At 37.7% G+C, this 16,778-nt stretch overlaps 1 protein-coding gene and 1 pseudogene across 6 annotated transcripts; both read left to right on the top strand.

The window, feature by feature from the left end:
* The first annotated feature begins 400 nt into the window (after positions 1-400).
* Positions 401-6,943, top strand: LOC112174379 (annotated as a pseudogene).
* A 449-nt stretch (positions 6,944-7,392) lies between these two features.
* LOC112174385 (COP9 signalosome complex subunit 7) lies at positions 7,393-12,242 on the top strand. 6 transcript variants are annotated; one of them, XM_040513926.1, is made up of 10 exons: positions 7,393-7,695; positions 8,052-8,127; positions 8,446-8,534; positions 9,397-9,486; positions 9,773-9,775; positions 9,911-9,955; positions 10,089-10,159; positions 10,603-10,741; positions 11,491-11,579; positions 11,955-12,242. In XM_040513926.1, exons 1-10 carry the CDS (start codon positions 7,537-7,539, stop codon positions 11,977-11,979), a joined length of 786 nt encoding a protein of 261 aa, XP_040369860.1. In that variant the 5' UTR covers positions 7,393-7,536; the 3' UTR covers positions 11,980-12,242. The 6 variants fall into 6 exon arrangements, with proteins under 6 accessions (XP_040369860.1, XP_040369878.1, XP_040369873.1 ...); XM_040513944.1 differs by having other exon boundaries at positions 11,474-11,579; XM_040513939.1 differs by having other exon boundaries at positions 7,394-7,695; positions 11,471-11,579.
* The last annotated feature ends 4,536 nt before the right edge of the window (positions 12,243-16,778 follow it).

The raw sequence follows: 16,778 nt of genomic DNA, 5'->3' as shown, positions 1-16,778 counted from the left end.
TCATCAATATTCCTCATGGGGGAGGTTGCACTTCGTGGTGCTTCCAGATAAATTTTGGAAAGAACATCAGCAACCTTAATGATTTCACGGTAAACATGCTTGACTACTTCACAGCTAATAAGGCTTCTCTGTAAGAACTGGCAACTGCTAATAACATGAATATATATTTACTTTGTTCTCTTTCTTTGTTGTTTCCTTGCAGACGTTTAGGTCTCCATTTAATAAAAGAAAATTGGGACAGATCGGAGAAACATGTTGCTAACCTTATTATATTAAGTGGTTCAATCCCGTGTTCTGTCATCAAAAAAAAAAATCCCGTGTTCTCATCTCCATCTGATTCCTTATTAAATATTAATTATAATTATTTACACGTTTCCAGCTAATCATGGTCCATGGATACCAAGTTTTTCAGCTGATCTAAAAAACCCAGTTCCCACTCAACTGAAAAATTAACCACGTACCATAACTCTGAGATTTTGATTTGTTGGTTCATCCATGGCTCAGTTCCGAGGTCACAAGGCCTCCCTTTCCAAATATACTACCTCTCCTTATCCATTTAGCTATGACGTATTCTTGAGCTTTAGAGGTGAGGACACTCGAAAGAACTTCACGGATCACCTCCACACAGCCCTTGTCAACGCACGATTTGATACTTTCCGGGATGACCGACTCGAGAAAGGGGAAAATATCAAGGAAGAACTAGAGAAAGCCATTCAACAATCACGAAGTTCTGTCATTGTGTTTTCGAAAGACTATGCCTCTTCCAAATGGTGCCTCGACGAGCTTGTTATGATCCTTGAACACAAGAGGACCTCCAAGCATGTCGTTTTACCTGTCTTCTACGACATTGATCCATCTCAAGTGAGGAAGCAGACTGGAAGTGTTGCAAAAGCACTTACTAGACACAAGAAAACTCAGTCGTCGAGTAAAATGAGAATATGGAGGGCAGCGCTTAAAGAAGTTGCAGATCTAGGAGGAATGGTTCTACAAAATGAAGCTGATGGGTACGTAGATTTATCAAAACTAAAGCCTTGAGTAATTACTAACAACTGTATATACATGCATAGCTGGCTAGCTTGTAAGATATATTTTTGTTTTGATTGCAATTTGTAGGCACGAGTCTCAGTTTATCCAAAATATTGTTAAAGTGATCCAGCACCGGATAGGCCGTGTGCCCCTAAGCCATGTCCAGAAGGAATTAGAGGAGAAGCTGTTATCTGTTGACCCTATTCTTGATGATGCCGAGGGGAAGCAACTGAAATTCCCAACAACTGTGAAGCCATGGCTCCATAAGCTTAAAGAGGTTGTCTATGATGCTGAGGACCTGTTGCAGGAGATCAAAACAGAAGCGTTGAGGCAAAAGATAGAACACGAATGTGGGAGTAGCACGAGTAAGGTACAAGAACTCATCTCTACTCCATCTCATGCTTTTGACCCAGCATTAATATACCCGAGGGTAGAGGAAGTTCTTAACAGACTAGACTCCATTACGGAGCGGAGAAGAGATGCCTTGGGTATGGAAGCAAGTGCTGGATACAAGGTATCACAAACAATACCGTCAACTTCTTTGGTAGAAAAGTCTGTATATGGAAGAGATGAAGAGAAAGAAACATTGGTTAAATTATTGCTATCAGATGATGAGACTGGCAATGAAATAGGTGTGATTCCTATTGTGGGTATGGGTGGGATTGGAAAGACCACCCTTGCCCAGTTTCTGTACAACGATGTTAGAGTCAAGCAACATTTTGACATTCAAGCATGGGTTTGCGTTTCAAAAGAATTTGATGTTTTTAGGATCTCAAAACACATTTATGAGTCCCTCATCAGAAGCTTGTGAAATCACAAACCTAGATCTGCTTCAGTCAAAGTTGCAGGAAACTTTGGTGGGAAGAAGGTTCTTCTTTGTTCTTGATGACATCTGGAACAAGAATTATAACCAGTTGGAATTCTTAATGCGTCCCCTTGAGTTTGGAGCACTTGGAAGCAAGATTATTGTCACAACACGCGATGAAAATGTTGCACGTATGATGGGTAACCTTGAAGCTCACCGTCTCATGCTAATGTCTGAGGAAGATAGCTGGTCGTTATTCAAAAAACATGCCTTCAAAAATGCAGGTGTTGGTGCACACTCACATCTTAAAGAAATCGGTAGACAAATTGTTCAAAAGTGCAATGGTCTTCCTTTGGCTATTAAGTCCCTTGGGGGTCTCTTATGTTCTAAATTGTTAGTGGAGGAATGGGAAAGTATATTGAACAGTGATATGTGGAGTTGCCTCTGGAAAGTGAGATTCTGCCATCTCTTTGGTTGAGCTATATGAATCTGCCTTCACATCTCAAGCGTTGTTTTGCACATTGTTCGATATTTTCTAAGAACTATGAGTTCAGAACATCAGAATTGGTTTACTTGTGGAAGGCTGAAGATCTCTTACAACCTAAACAAAACAAAACAGCAGAAGAAATTGGACAAGACTACTTCAATGATCTAATCTCCAGGTCATTTTTTCAGCTTTCATCAAGTCTCTATGAAACTACTTTCATCATGCATGACCTTATCAATGATTTAGCAAGCTTTGTATCCGGAGAATTTTGTCTTAGGTGGAAGCGCACTGATTCACCCAACATTTTGAGCAAGACTCGTCATTTTTCATATATGACAAATTATGGTGATGACATTAAGATATGTGAGGATTTACAGCAAGCTAAATATTTGCGTACCTTTCTGATGAACGAACTTTTTGGCAAAGGATTAGATGAGCTATTGCCAAAGTTTCAATGTTTAAGAATGCTCAAGTTATCATGGTTCACTGAAAAGGAATTGCCTGATTCAATTAGCAACTTGAAACATCTTAAGCACTTGGACTTGTCTCACAGTTACATCGAAAAGTTACCTGATACAATTTGTACTTTGTATAACTTGCAAGTATTGTTGTTGTCAAACTGTGGCCGCCTTACTGAGCTGGCACCCTGCTTGGGAAGATTGATCAACTTGAGCCATCTGGATATTACAGAGATAAAGTTAAAAAAGATGCCACCACAAATGGGTAAGTTGAAAGAGCTCCAGATGCTACCGAAGTTTGTGCTAGACAAACACACTGCGGGGGATAATTTGCCAGAGTTAAAGAAGCTTGAAAAATTGCGTGGAAGACTTTGTATCTCAGGGCTTGTGCATAGCAGCGGTTTGGAGGCCTACATACTGAGGGACAAGAAGTTTCTTAAGGAACTGGTTTTGGATTGGAGAGGACTACGGTATTGGAGTGAAAAAGGCAATACTGTAGAAGAAAGAGAAGTGCTTGAGAAGCTCCAACCTCACCTGAACCTGGAAAGGCTTACAATTCAAGGTTATGGAGGCAAAATGTTTCCAGGTTGGTCAGGATTTTATTCTTCCTCTGCTCTTGTTTATCTTGAATTTCATGACTGTGCGAATTGTATCTCCTTGCCACCATTGGGACAGCTACCTTCCCTCAAAGAGCTTCATATCAATGGGTTAGATGGAGTGGTGTCCATAGGTTCTGAATTCTATTATGGTGACGGCAACACTATTACTTGTGTGAATACACCATTTAGGTCCCTACGGGCTTTACAATTCTACAATATGAGTGGGTGGCAAGAATGGTCTTATGTTGGAGGTGACAATAATGAAGGTGCGGTTTTTCCTAATCTTGTTGAACTTCAAGTATTTCACTGTCCCAATCTTACCGGGAGATTAGCGCCAGACAGTCTCCCATCTCTCGAGTCTTTGGAAGTGATAGATTGCCTAGATTTGGAATGCAAAGATGGATTCCCGTCAAAGTTAAAATCACTTATCATCATCGTAGAAAAGTGAATGCAGAATCTGAACAAGGGTCTCCGAACACTCACCTCTCTTGAAAGATTGTCAAGAGAGGAGGGGATGTTCCCAGCACTCTCACACATCTCCTGATCTTCCGTCTGAATTGTGAGATTATCGACGGGGCCAAGTGGTTTGGCCATCTCAACTCTCTTCAAAAATTGGTTATAGCTTATTGCCCTGCACTCCGGTGCTTGCCAGATAGTGGGCTACCTACTTCTCTTTCTCGATTGGAGATTTGGCGTTGCCCTGCTCCGCAGTGCTTGCCAGATAGTGGACTACCCGCTTCTCTTTCTGATCCATTTATCAATGGGTGCCAAAGAGAGACGGGTGAAGATTGGCCCAAGATTGCTCACATCAAGCGCATATCAATTTGGTAACGAGATGACAACGACAGAGGGGTTGCATTCTGATCAATTTGGCCATGTCTCAGAGGGCTTGCATATTTTGCGTGTAAGATCCTATTGTTTGAACTCATTGTTGATTCCACAGTTCTAGGGTCTTGCTTGAACTCATGATCGATGGGTTTGACAAGGACATGCCATATGAAGGAGAAACAGACCATTTCCAATTTCTTAAGGTATGTCGCACATCCCAATTCTGGTCTTTGCTCTTCCCGATTCAGTCTGTTGATACTGGCAATATATATGTTGTTGTCAATTGATACTTTGAAAAGCTGGAAAATTAATGTGTCTTCTTTCTGCCCTGTTTCTTGATATGCAGCAGTTTCGTGGAAAGTGAGCAACATTTCTTGATATGTTAAGACAGATAGATAGGCCAAGGTTAAGATTGCTCGCAGGACCAATATTGTCATGTCTTGACGTCTGAGTTGTAAGCGTAATTCTCAAATTCTTTCTCAGTTGATTTAGCTTTACTCACCTCTTCACTCTTGTAGGCAATTGCTGATTTGCTGCTTCTATTTCTGCACAGCTTCTCTTCTTATTTGAAGTTGCAGACTGTTCACACTATTTCCAAGTAGAATGAAAATCACAGAGAGATGAGAGCCAATTTTGGGTTAGTCAATACTTGCACTCTTCTGATCTCTCTTCACTTCGTTCTAGTTGAACTGACTCGGTCTTTCATCAAAGACTTTCTAGAAAACACAATTTTGCTGACTACCTTGATATTAGAAAAGGACAAACCTTGACGGAATTGTCCGATTGAGATTGCAGAGCCCTAATTGGAGGTTGAAGAGGAGTGGAATTTTGGCTGGGTAAGATTCTAATTCAAAATTGGTTTGAAAGGTTTCTTTATTACTTTATTTATTTAATTTTTTTTTTTTGGTGAATGGTTTCTTTATTATTCCAATGAAAAAGCAATTTGGCTTTTGGATTTGGGCAGAAAATTCCTAAGTTGTCAAGAGCATAAAGTTTTATTTTTGGTTATAGCAAAATGCTAATAAGACTTGGTGTGGTTTGGTGTGAGATGCAGAAAATGAAGGCAGAGAGAGGAAGTCATTTTCTGATTTTGGAGAAGTCTGTTTCAGTCACAAGGAGGATAACCTGGTATACAGTCCTCAACCACCACTTAGTAACTGGATTATGTTTTTAATTGCTGATTCGATGGATTACTTTTATATTTTATCTTTGATAATTGCAATTAGAAAGATGACACCTATAGCACATAAAAATTGAATGCAAAGGATGAAAACCAATTGTTAATTAAGGTTTTGGATAATCTATATTCTATAATAACTATGATTATGAGCTGATGCAAGTAGCAATTATAGCATGTGTAGGTGAAATGTGGAAGAAAATTCTGCGAAGTACATTATGTGTGTATATATGAATAAACTACAGAGCAGAGTTTTAGTCAAATGAAAATGAGATTTTGCAATGCCTCCAACTAAATTTAGGAGAGTTTTCAGTATATTAGTGCATCGGTACATCAATTGGTAGAATAGACCATTGCAGTGGTAGACCAACCTCTTGTAGTAATTTCAACTCAGCATTACAAAAACGGAATGTGCTGATACAATCTCCTTTTGCGACTATCTTGGTTAACCGGATTAGAGGTAGGATATGGGTTTGCTTTTCTTTTCCATTGTTTGTTATATTGCAAGTTTTATACTAGATATGTGCCTTTCATATGGAAATGAATGCTGAAGAAGAAATGGAACTCTTTAATGCTGAAGAAGAAATGGAACTCTTTAGCATATATACTGCAGCAACAAAACAGAACAGTTAAATTTTTTGGCAAACAAACGTAGAACAGATTAGGTTGTGCTACTTTTCTGCCAAGTGATGATTATATGAGTGGTTGCGTGTCTTTATCTACTGACATATGTTGTCGACTTTAACCATAACTAATATTTAATGTGGAGTGTAAATTAAATATATACTCTTGATCTTCTTTGTTGATAGGCTTGACTCAATTACAAGGACTTGATCTCACCCCATTCAAGCGTATAAAACCCTCCTACATTTACTTCCATTGAAGAATTTTCCGTATATTCAATACTCAAAAAGTTTCAAAACATATATCCTATATTGGGTTTCTCTTGTCTATGCGTTTGAAACTAGTTCTGTTACTTCTTTATGTTGTGATGGCTGACTGATTTTCCTCTTTGCAGTCATATTCTTGCCATGGTGCAATTCAAGCAGAGCTTTATCTATAATGGTGCTCATCCAAAGACTTCATCATGGAAACCTGAAGGAGAAAATAGCAGCTGCTGCTTATCGGAGGATGTCGAATGTGATGAAGAGACTGGTCATATCATTGGCCTTCATCTTAGTAGCAGTTGTCTCTATGGCTCTGTCAACTCCAGCAACCGCCTCTTTCGTCTAGTTCATCTTCAGAAGCTGGACCTCTCTGATAATTACTTCAATTACTCCCAAATTCCTACTGCCATTAGGAACTTTACAAGGCTTAGGTATCTCAACCTCTCTGCCTCTGCCTCTGCCTTTTTTGGTGCTTCATGATTTCCAACTCACAGAGAGTTATCCTACTACATACTGTCTCATTCTTTGGTACAACAGATCCTATTCATTCGTTGTAAAACATGTACAATTTGTATGCCCTATGAAAGGAGTTGCAGTGAACGAATATGGACTTAGAGAGGAATGGTGAGTAATTGAATGTTTTATGTATGAAAAATTTGACTATTATTACAAAAAAATTCACGAGCAAGTTTGTGCTAGACAAACATACCGCAGAGCCTAACATTCTAGAGTTGAAGAAGCTTCAAAATTTGCGGGCCTTGGTAATATTGTTCATGGCAGCAGTTTGGAGGCCAACATTTTAAGGGACAAGAAATTTCTTAAAGAACTAGTTTTGAATTGGGGATAATCAGATGAGAAAGGTAATGACATCTTTCGAATGCACCACACTGAAAAAACATACAATAATTTACGGAGTTATCAGAGTTATCTCTTTATCGGAAAATGAAGCTTTCACATATAACTTGTGAACGGTGTCAGATTTCTTTTAACAAAATTTGGAGGTGGTAAATAGCAGTGGTAAAATAGGAAGAGTAAAAAGAAAGATAAAACAAGAAATGTAAAAAGAAAGAAAAAAATTTAAAAATGGAAATTATTTTTGGGTTGAAATAGAAAAATAGAAATCAGTCTATGCGGAGCTTTTGCTGGGGTGGTTCCTCACAATCAAATACTAAAAGGGAAGGCCACTCCTTCCAATTCCCACACTCGTCAATCTCTTCCCCCAAATCCCCAGACCAAACCCACCAAAAACCCTAGCTCCGTGTTGCAGAGATGGACATCGAGCAAAAGCAAGAGGAGCTGATCGATCACTTCGTCAAGCAAGCCTCCTCTCTCACCGGCTCCGCCCTCTCCTCCGTCGTCTCCGACGCCACCTCCCACCCTTCCCTCTTCGCCTTCTCCGAGATTCTCGCCCTCCCTAATCTTCTTCAGGTTCTCGATTTTTCTTTTCTCGATTTCTCTTTCGGTTTTTGCTTTGTTCAACGTTTACTTAGAACTGAAATTGATCGGAAGATTTTGAATGCTATGATTGGAAGATTTTTCTGTATAATGGCTGCCAATGGATGTGGTAGAATATGATGCGGAGAAATTCTGAGACTAGTTTTTATTTGGTTGATGGAATAGTTTTGTTTTGTTTTGTTAGGATTAGGTCATTGATATGAAGTTCTGTGTCGAAATCAAATTCAAATTCTTGTGTAGCCTAAGAGAGTTTGGATTGTTTCTTGTTAGTGGAGTTATGTGTATCATTATATGCATTTGTTCTTATAACACTGGATTTTTTGGTGCAGCTTGAAGGAACAGAGAATGCTGTGTACCTGGATGTGCTTCGTCTGTTTGCTCACGGCACATGGAGTGATTACAAGAGTAAGTGTGCAAACCATGCTTCATTTTGTGGGTCTGTGCTTCGTCCTAATGACAGTTTCCCATTAGGACAGTGGCTCTGTTTTTATTTTATTTTTTGTTTACAATTCCAATTTTTGATCATATTTAGTGGCAACCGAACTCATGATTTTAGAAATCACTGTGTTGAATACTGTAACATGATTAGTTGTATAGTTCGTTTTTCTTTGGAAATGCATAGAGAACTATTTATCTTCCATTTCTGTTATTATTTATTACTTTGTGCTTCTTCCTAGCATATTGTGATGGGATATCAGAAACTGAGACAATGTTGAATCATAGGTAATGCCGGTCGTCTTCCACAATTGGTCCCTGATCAAGCACTAAAGCTAAGGCAGTTAACTGTTCTTACACTGGCTGAGACAAACAAGGCAAGATTCTTATCCATACTCCTTTTTTCTTTTCTTTTTTTGTCGTAAGTTGTGGGTGATTTACTTCTCTAATTGCACAAAGTTGTTATTGCTATATAGTTTTGAATATGATTATTGGAAGCCTGTACTTCTGTACTTAATCTTACATATGCTTAAAAATGTCATTATTGAAAGTAAAGGTAAAAGAAACAAAAATTTGAAAGGCAAGTTAACCTACTTTAGGCAAGTTCCATTCTTAGCTGTACTTGGAGCAAACTTATATAGTTATCATTAGCACTACTGTTTGAAATGCAAAGCATTTAGATTGTATCGCCGTTGAAACTGGAGAGTTAGATGATATGAAAGTTATTTTGTTGATTTTGAATGTCTGAGACTTATTAGGTCCTAACCATGAACAGTAGTGGTTTTTGGATGTCATAGTCATCTCATGCCCAACTCTAGTGGTTGCTATATTTTGAGATCGTTTTTCGTAGGCAGTGTGTTGAAGAAACACTTATGTAACTTGGTTTTAATAAAGTGATGAACCGGATATTGAAATTTATCCTTTTCCTCTTCAAAGTATATTATCTCATCTCATCTCTTCCTTCAAATCTTATCTGATGCATCGTGCATGTTTTGATTTCTTTCGGATTAGCCCCAAATCTTTTGGGTTTTCTCTTTTTTTTTCTTTTTCTTTTTTTTGGGGGGGGGGGGGGGGGGGGGGGGGGGGGTTGTTCTAACTCCCTATCTGCTAGATATTCTATTTTAGCTTGTTCAGGTACTCCCTATCTGCTAGATATTCTATTTTAGCTTGTTCAGGTGCAGGTGTCTCATATTGCCTTCTGCATATGGTTTCCTAAAATATTCTTGAGGGCTTTTCCAGATACTACCATATGATCAGCTAATGCAGGAGTTAGATGTTGCAAATGTACGTGAACTCGAAGATTTTCTCATTAATGAGTGCATGTATGCGGTAATTGTTCTTTCATCCTTCTACGTCAAGTTTTCACCCTACCATACTGAATTGTATTTTAATGGATGTGAAACAAACAGAACATATCAAGAAAAAGCAATATAAGATTCTGTTCTGATAGCAGGAATAAATTTGGTCTTCTAGATATTTGGGATGTAAACTTGATTAAATCACTCAAGTGATGGATTGGAATCAATGGATCTCATAACTTATGAAAAGATAACTTGAATTACACTCTTACTTGGTATTGAAGATAACCTTTTAAACATAACATATTGTTATGCAGATGGTATATAGATGCGCATTTGCTTTCCCTTGGGGTGAAGGGTGATCATTTTTGGAGATTTCAATTAATTTGTCTAAAAAGTGGAGTGAAACATGAAGGCGAAGTGCGCTGATTATTACATTGGTTGATTTCTTTCAGGGCATAGTAAGAGGAAAGTTGGACCAGTTAAGAAAATGCTTTGAGGTTGGAGATATGTGTTGCTTGCAGATTTCTTTCTCCTTGTTTTTGTTCCCACTCCCCCCTACTTCCCTCCTTTTTGTTTTGTTCTGTTCTGTTACATGATGAAGTATCTAATTTGTTTTCTTGGAAAGTGCAGGTCCAATTTGCTGCAGGGAGAGATCCGAGACCTGAGCAACTTGGGAGTATGATCCAAACACTATCAAACTGGTAACATCTCTGCTTTTAAAGGCAGTAGTATAGTTACTCTAGCTTTATTACGTTGTATGTCGGTATACCTTTGTAGAACAACTGCTTATCAAGGATTGGTGTCCATTATGAATGTGTAACAAAAATATTCTGAAAACAGCAGTGTCTGGCCCTAATTGCACTGCAAGAAAATTTCATAACAAATAAGGTGTCAATCGCATGTATGGTGCTTCGCATACCATTTTTCTAACTGCCTTCATTTGGCACTAGATTAGCCCTGTTTTTGTCAACTGAAAAGTTCAGGAAAATGAACTGCTGCCACTGTCAATGTGGTAGTGCATTCATGTTGACAAATCCCGTGGCCCTGAGTATTTGGGTGTTTTTCTGTTGCATCTATCATTTGTAAAGTATCTTCTTCACATGTAAATATAGGACACTTAATTGCTTTATGATTGAAAACATAGGTTGGTTACGTCAGACAACCTTCTTATCTCAATTCAAGAGAAGATGAGCTGGGCAGATAAAATGACTGAACTGAACAAGCAGCACAAAAAGGAAATTGAAGACAAGGTGGAAGATGTAAAGAGAGCATATTCTATGAAGGTCAGTTTAATCCAGTTTTATTTTAAAATTGCTTCTGCAGTTATCCTTTTTAACAAGTGTACAAGTTGCATTTGAGGATTTTATTGAAGTTGCTGTATATATCTACATCAAGTGTGCACATCAATGCTTTTGTTATGAGTTATTTAAAGCTGAATGAACATATCAGAAAGGGGGCAAACAAATCAAAGTGGAACAAATAGAGGAAGGTAGAGGAAACAGTGTGAGAGAGAAGGGCCGAGTGGGGTTTAGGTGTTGGTTCTGTTTCCTGTACTCGCAGGATACCTCGTTTAAATGCTTTGCTATTTACAATATATTTATTTTAGAAGCTATGGTTTGAGGATAATTAACTCATTAAAAATTTCAGAAGCTATGGCAAACTGCCATTTATTTTGCAATTTGCAGCATGCTCACTCATGTGTGCATGCATATGTCAGTTTGTTTGTATGGTGAGGGAGGGGGAAGAGAGGTTAAGAAAAACATTATGTTCGCTTTGGAGTGGTTTCTGTTGAAAGGTTTATCAAGAAGAACTGCATTTTGCAAATGTGTGCCTTTTTCTGGCTATCTATTTTGTTCATAGCTGTGAGAGTTCAGGGAGAAAACTATTTTGGTGATTTGAATGTACAGCGGTAATCACTTAATGAGTCTGTTTTTTATTCCCACTCCACATGCAAGTCTTTTGTACAAATATTGGGATATGGTTGTCGATGTGTCTTACTTACTTTGTGGCAGAAGTTCCACCCTGTAAGCAGGCCGACAGTGACTTCCGGGGGCATGAGGAGATCTACTCCGAACCTGGTGGAGTGATGGACTATGAGGAAGACCGAAGTCGACCAAAGAGGTAATGCAATCCACCTTCCAGCTCTCTTTAACTTTTTTTTTTGGTCTGAAGCTCTCTAACTTATTTCTTCTACAAATGGGAACATGCCTTATCCAATAAATTGCACTCTCTCTCATTCACTCATACCCAGCTTTCAACTTTATTGTTAGTTCATTTCTCTTCTCAAGGTTGGAAGAGGTCCCAAATTTGGTGCATCCTTCCCTTGTTGATAAATAAGGGAAAAAAAAGCTATTATCAAGGGGAGATGATTGCCATGCTCCGTGCAACAAACACTGGAGATCTAACTTTACTGCCAAAACTAGTACCTTGAATATCTAATTCTTTCCTTTGTTCATGAATGTGACTTGCCTTCACTGTACTGTTTGACTTTTGCAGGAGACGGCATCCGATATATAGATGAGAGTTGAGAGGTTGTAAAAGGAAGTGTTTAGGCGAGTGTTAATAGCCTAGTCTTTTGTTCATGGTGTTCCCAGACCTGTTGATTTGTCCTCTTTGGTGACTATAATCTCAGAAATTAAACTTTTTCTGATTTAGGATTATATACTATTTACCCTGTCTCAAACCCGTTATTATTGCAATTGAAGTGTCAAAGTATGAAGCCAGATTCCACAACTGTAATACTAGATTTTGTGATGGAATATCACTTTGTACTGCATTCTAATCTTGGTCAGGTATCTTTTATCTATTCATTTATTAAAGCAAAAGCCGATAGAAAGTTAACTAGAGTTAATGCAACACAACCAATAACACCAGTAGGAGCTGCGATGCCTGATCGCTTAATGCTGGGTACGAAGAAAAAACTTGCATTCATATCATTTACAAGTTTTTTTTTTAAAAAAGTGGGATTATTTCACGAGATTGTCCAGTTCATGAGCTTTTTCATGACTTCTTTCTCATTTGGATGATGACTGCTTTTATTCATAACTCCACATTTGGTATATGGACCTCTCTAAATTTTTGTAAATTTTTTTACCCCATTTTGTCCCTGTGGAGAACGGAAGACAAAAAAAAAAAAAGAGTATAAAAGAAGTAAAAAACTGGAACCAAGCCCGTAGTCTTCCTTCTTCTTCCTCGTCTTTCTCTCTAGTTGATGGGTTATTTTGCTAATTAATTTTGGTGGGTGGGGAGATTTCAAGGGCAGGATTTTGGTCTTAGGTTTGGGAATATAAGATTTCAAGTTCCGCCGTAAAAGTTGATTTGTAACCTTGCTTGTTTTAATTCTATGCTGTCGTTTAACTTGTGTTTTGATTTGATATTTCTATCGTCCTCTAGTTTATTAGCTAAGTTTCATACGATATTCTCATTATTCTGGTATGTTGTTTTAACAATTGCAATACTATATATCATTCAAGTCTGCAAATCTTGGAAACACTATTGCCATAGTTAATTAACTACTAGCTTCCCAAGTTCCCATCAATCACAATAGAGACACTGAGACAGAATGAGAGAGAAGAAACAAAAAGATCGAGAAAAAGTAGGGAGAAACAATAAGAGAGAGAGAATTAGGGAGAAGAAGATAGAGTTAAGTAAGTTGTGGTGCTTTTTATGTTTCAGTTTTATACAAGGGTAAAATGGAATATAAATTTTTACAAAAATTTATGGAGGCCTATGTACCAAATGTGGAGGTATGAATAGAAGTACTTTTGGATGATTGAATTTATGTTATTTTCTTGGAATAAACAAAGCCTAACTCTGCTCCATCCAGCTTCCATTCCAAAGATTTAGTTATAGGGGAGGTAAAATCATCTTGCTTTTGTTGTAAGAAAGTAAGATGGATCAGGTTCGGCTGACTAGTTTTGGGCCGGAATGTTTAATTACTCTTATTGCCCTTTATGCTCTTAGTCTCTATTTTCCCTTGTTAGGACACGGTTTATTTTGGGGTCTGGTAATGCTTAATGTCTCTTAACAATGCTTGTCTGTGTTTTTGATGAAAAAAAAATTACGTTTTTTTTTGTACATTTTTTAAGATAGCCCAACACATTTCATTTCAAGAAGCCAGTGGATGCCAGTAGAGAAACGAAAAGTACTACCCAAAAAAAGGAAAAGAAAACAAAGAAAAGGGATTGCCAAACCTGCCTGCATGATTTACACTATACTGCTGAATCTGGAGATGCTTTTAGCTCGATAGTCGTGTTGATGGTATTGAGAGGTAACACATTCCACATTAGAAACATTATATATGTAATTCCATATTATGAATATGCACCACGTTTTTCAGTCTATCAGTGGAAAAAGCCAGATGAATATCATACGCCATGGTAGAATTTTCAACCATTTGACCATATGATGCTTAAATTTGACGGCAAACTCATATGTGACAAAAAATGAAAAAAATAAAAATAAAATAATAAAAACAAAAACAAACCCAAAATGTCAAATATCTCTACTGTACGTCTCCAAATTATTCAAGATGAAAGCTTCTATCACCAGTGCTATTGTTTATATATTTTAATTACTTTTAGTCATGTAGTAGTAGTAGTAATAATAATAATAATAAATGTAAAAATAATAACAAAGAAGAAATTTGACATTGAATGATGGGCTGATGTGAGTTGTGAAAGGGTTTACATTTTTCAGCCAGTATGTACTTAGCTAGACGAAAATTCATCTACTTTGTACTTGAGGTGAGTTAAGTCATTAAAACGTTGGAGTTGAGTTAATTAGCTAAGCCAACATTTCAAAGACTGTTCAACGTTGACAAATTGAATCGAATATTCGATTTTCCGTATAAAAAAAAAAAAACACACGCGCACACATAAAAAATCTAACATAAAAGACATAGGTTATTGCAACCGACTTTTTTTTTTCTTCATTTACGGCCTTTCGCATCAAGTCATTGTTCTTTCCATCAAGGGTTCTATTTGGTAGGAGATCTGGAGATGAGTCCACAATAAAAGATTCAATTTTGGCGAATACATAGAAAGGGTTGAAATGAATATCTATATATAGTACGGTCGGTAAGAACTTAATTTCGATTCCGTTTACATGTCATGGAATTTTTCCTTTCGTCCTGTTTCGACACTATTTTGACCCGTAATAATAATGAATTGGTTTTATTTTCCTCGTCAAATATGTCCCATGCTGGTCTCAATTCTCAAGTGCAGTGGGAGTTTCTCCAAGTAACATGTGGAAGAAATGCATGCATGTAGATCATTATTATTATTATTATTATTATTATTATCATCATCATCGATCTGGTCTTCATTGATTCCCAACGTATTTCGTATGTGAGTCATGCGAACGTTCCTTCATTATACTCTTTTGTTTGTTTATTAACGCTTCTACTTAAAAAAACAAAAAATCAACTAGATTAAGAAGCTCCCTCTAAGTTTAAAGAGGGACTAATATGACTACACGAGACTTATATATCTCATTGTATATGTTTGTCCGTGTGATTAGTTTAAGGATTAGTACTTTAGCAGTGTGTTTTTGGTTCATTTTTAAATTATTGATGAGCTATTTTTGGGAATCTAGAAGCTATACTTTGATAATAATAATATATCATATATTCGGTAAACAAGAGAAAAGAGTTCGACCAAAAAAGACAAAGATTGTGGTGCTGATTGCTGAAGTATATTATACTAGATCCATACAGCTGGAAAGTTCATCTCAGTTCAAAATGTACAGCCTATTAACTAGTCGGGTTCCACTGGCTTGTAAGATTTTGGAAGTTTATATGTACCTTGCTGACTCTTGTAATTTTTCCTCCTTTTTTTTTCTCTGTTCAGTGGATGAAGTAGCTGAAGATCCAATTTTTCAAAACTCGCACCTCAGGTAGAAGGGGTATCAACAAGTTACGCTCGACATGATCTTCTTGAGGTGATCCGAACTCTTCGGGATTTCTTCTTCAAATGACATTTTAAGTTCGAAACAAGAACAACATTCAACAACACGTATTAACTAATACAACATCTGGACCTTTTAACCAGTCCCACACTATAACAACTTTATTTTTGAAACACTTCACTCCGATCAATTACATTCTTCTTTAACCACAAGGCTTTTCTTATATCGACAAGCCTAGGTAAGTAAAAGTCTCTTTACTCCCCCCGTAACACTGCCATACTTGGCATTTCAGTAAACGATTCATGTCTACACCAAATAAGACTGGGTAACTACTAACCTCGTTACCCTAATACAATACTGCCACAGCTGGCAAACTGGTAAACCACTCACGCCTCCACCCAATTCCCGCTCATCACAAGTATAGAGTTATCCGGGAATTGCAACTTCAATTTAGGTGTACACAACTATGTACTCGTAGATAAAGTACAACTAACCTCTTTTTTTTTCCTCCTTCCGAATAAAATTTCCTACGAGATGAGCCGGGATGCTCCCGGCTATTCCTCTATTTATTAAAAAAAGAAAATACTTCTTGTGAAAATGTGAAATGGAACTAATCAACCTTTGGCAATTTATTTACTAAATTATATAAGGAATTAGTCAATAGTTTGTCCTAATCCCAAATGGAGTCGATTTCCTATAACGAAAAGGAGTACATACTTAACAATCGTGAAATACAATCCGACTCGCACTAGGCTTTCCCTTACCAATTAGGACGCTGCCATCACTCTTATTACACCCCGTATCCAAATTTGCTTGTTTACTTGTCAATCGGATGGCAAACGATAGTTATCTTTACTTTTTACCTTCGTTTCAAACTCTAAGGAATCTCTATGTTTGACATTTCTTTGGCCTACTTTTTGAGGTTTTTCTAGAAAGTTGTAGAACACATTAAATCGAGTTAATGGACACGTGGCACTCGAAAATCGAAGTTCGTATGAGATTCCAGGAAAATTTCTATAAATAGCAAGTTGTTTTGGGAAACTTTCCACTTTGGCCGAACAGCTCTCTCTCTCTCTCTCTCTCTCTCTCTCTCCCAAACTCGAATTACAACCCAACCTGGATTCGAAAACCCAATAAGTTCTCCATCGTTCCGGCAACCCAGACCACCGGACTGGTCGTGTTCGATGCGGCACTTCACGCCGACCCATCCTCCGACCACCATTAACTCTGATTGCACTGGAGGAAGAGTTTTGAAGCTAAAACCCCAGTTCGGCCATCGTGTTTGATCGCCGTTTTTTGGCCACCTCCGGCTGCGGCACCACCCATATCTTGAAGCTCTCTTCTTCGTGGTTCAAACCCACCTAGCTACCAGCTCCAATTCGATCGGAGGAAGGAGAATCAAAGATCGGAAGA

Source organism: Rosa chinensis, chromosome 1 (assembly GCF_002994745.2).
Source record: "Rosa chinensis cultivar Old Blush chromosome 1, RchiOBHm-V2, whole genome shotgun sequence".
NCBI lineage: Eukaryota > Viridiplantae > Streptophyta > Magnoliopsida > Rosales > Rosaceae > Rosa > Rosa chinensis.
Note: the sequence above shows the minus strand (reverse complement) of the source record. Positions and strands in the feature narration are given on the sequence as shown.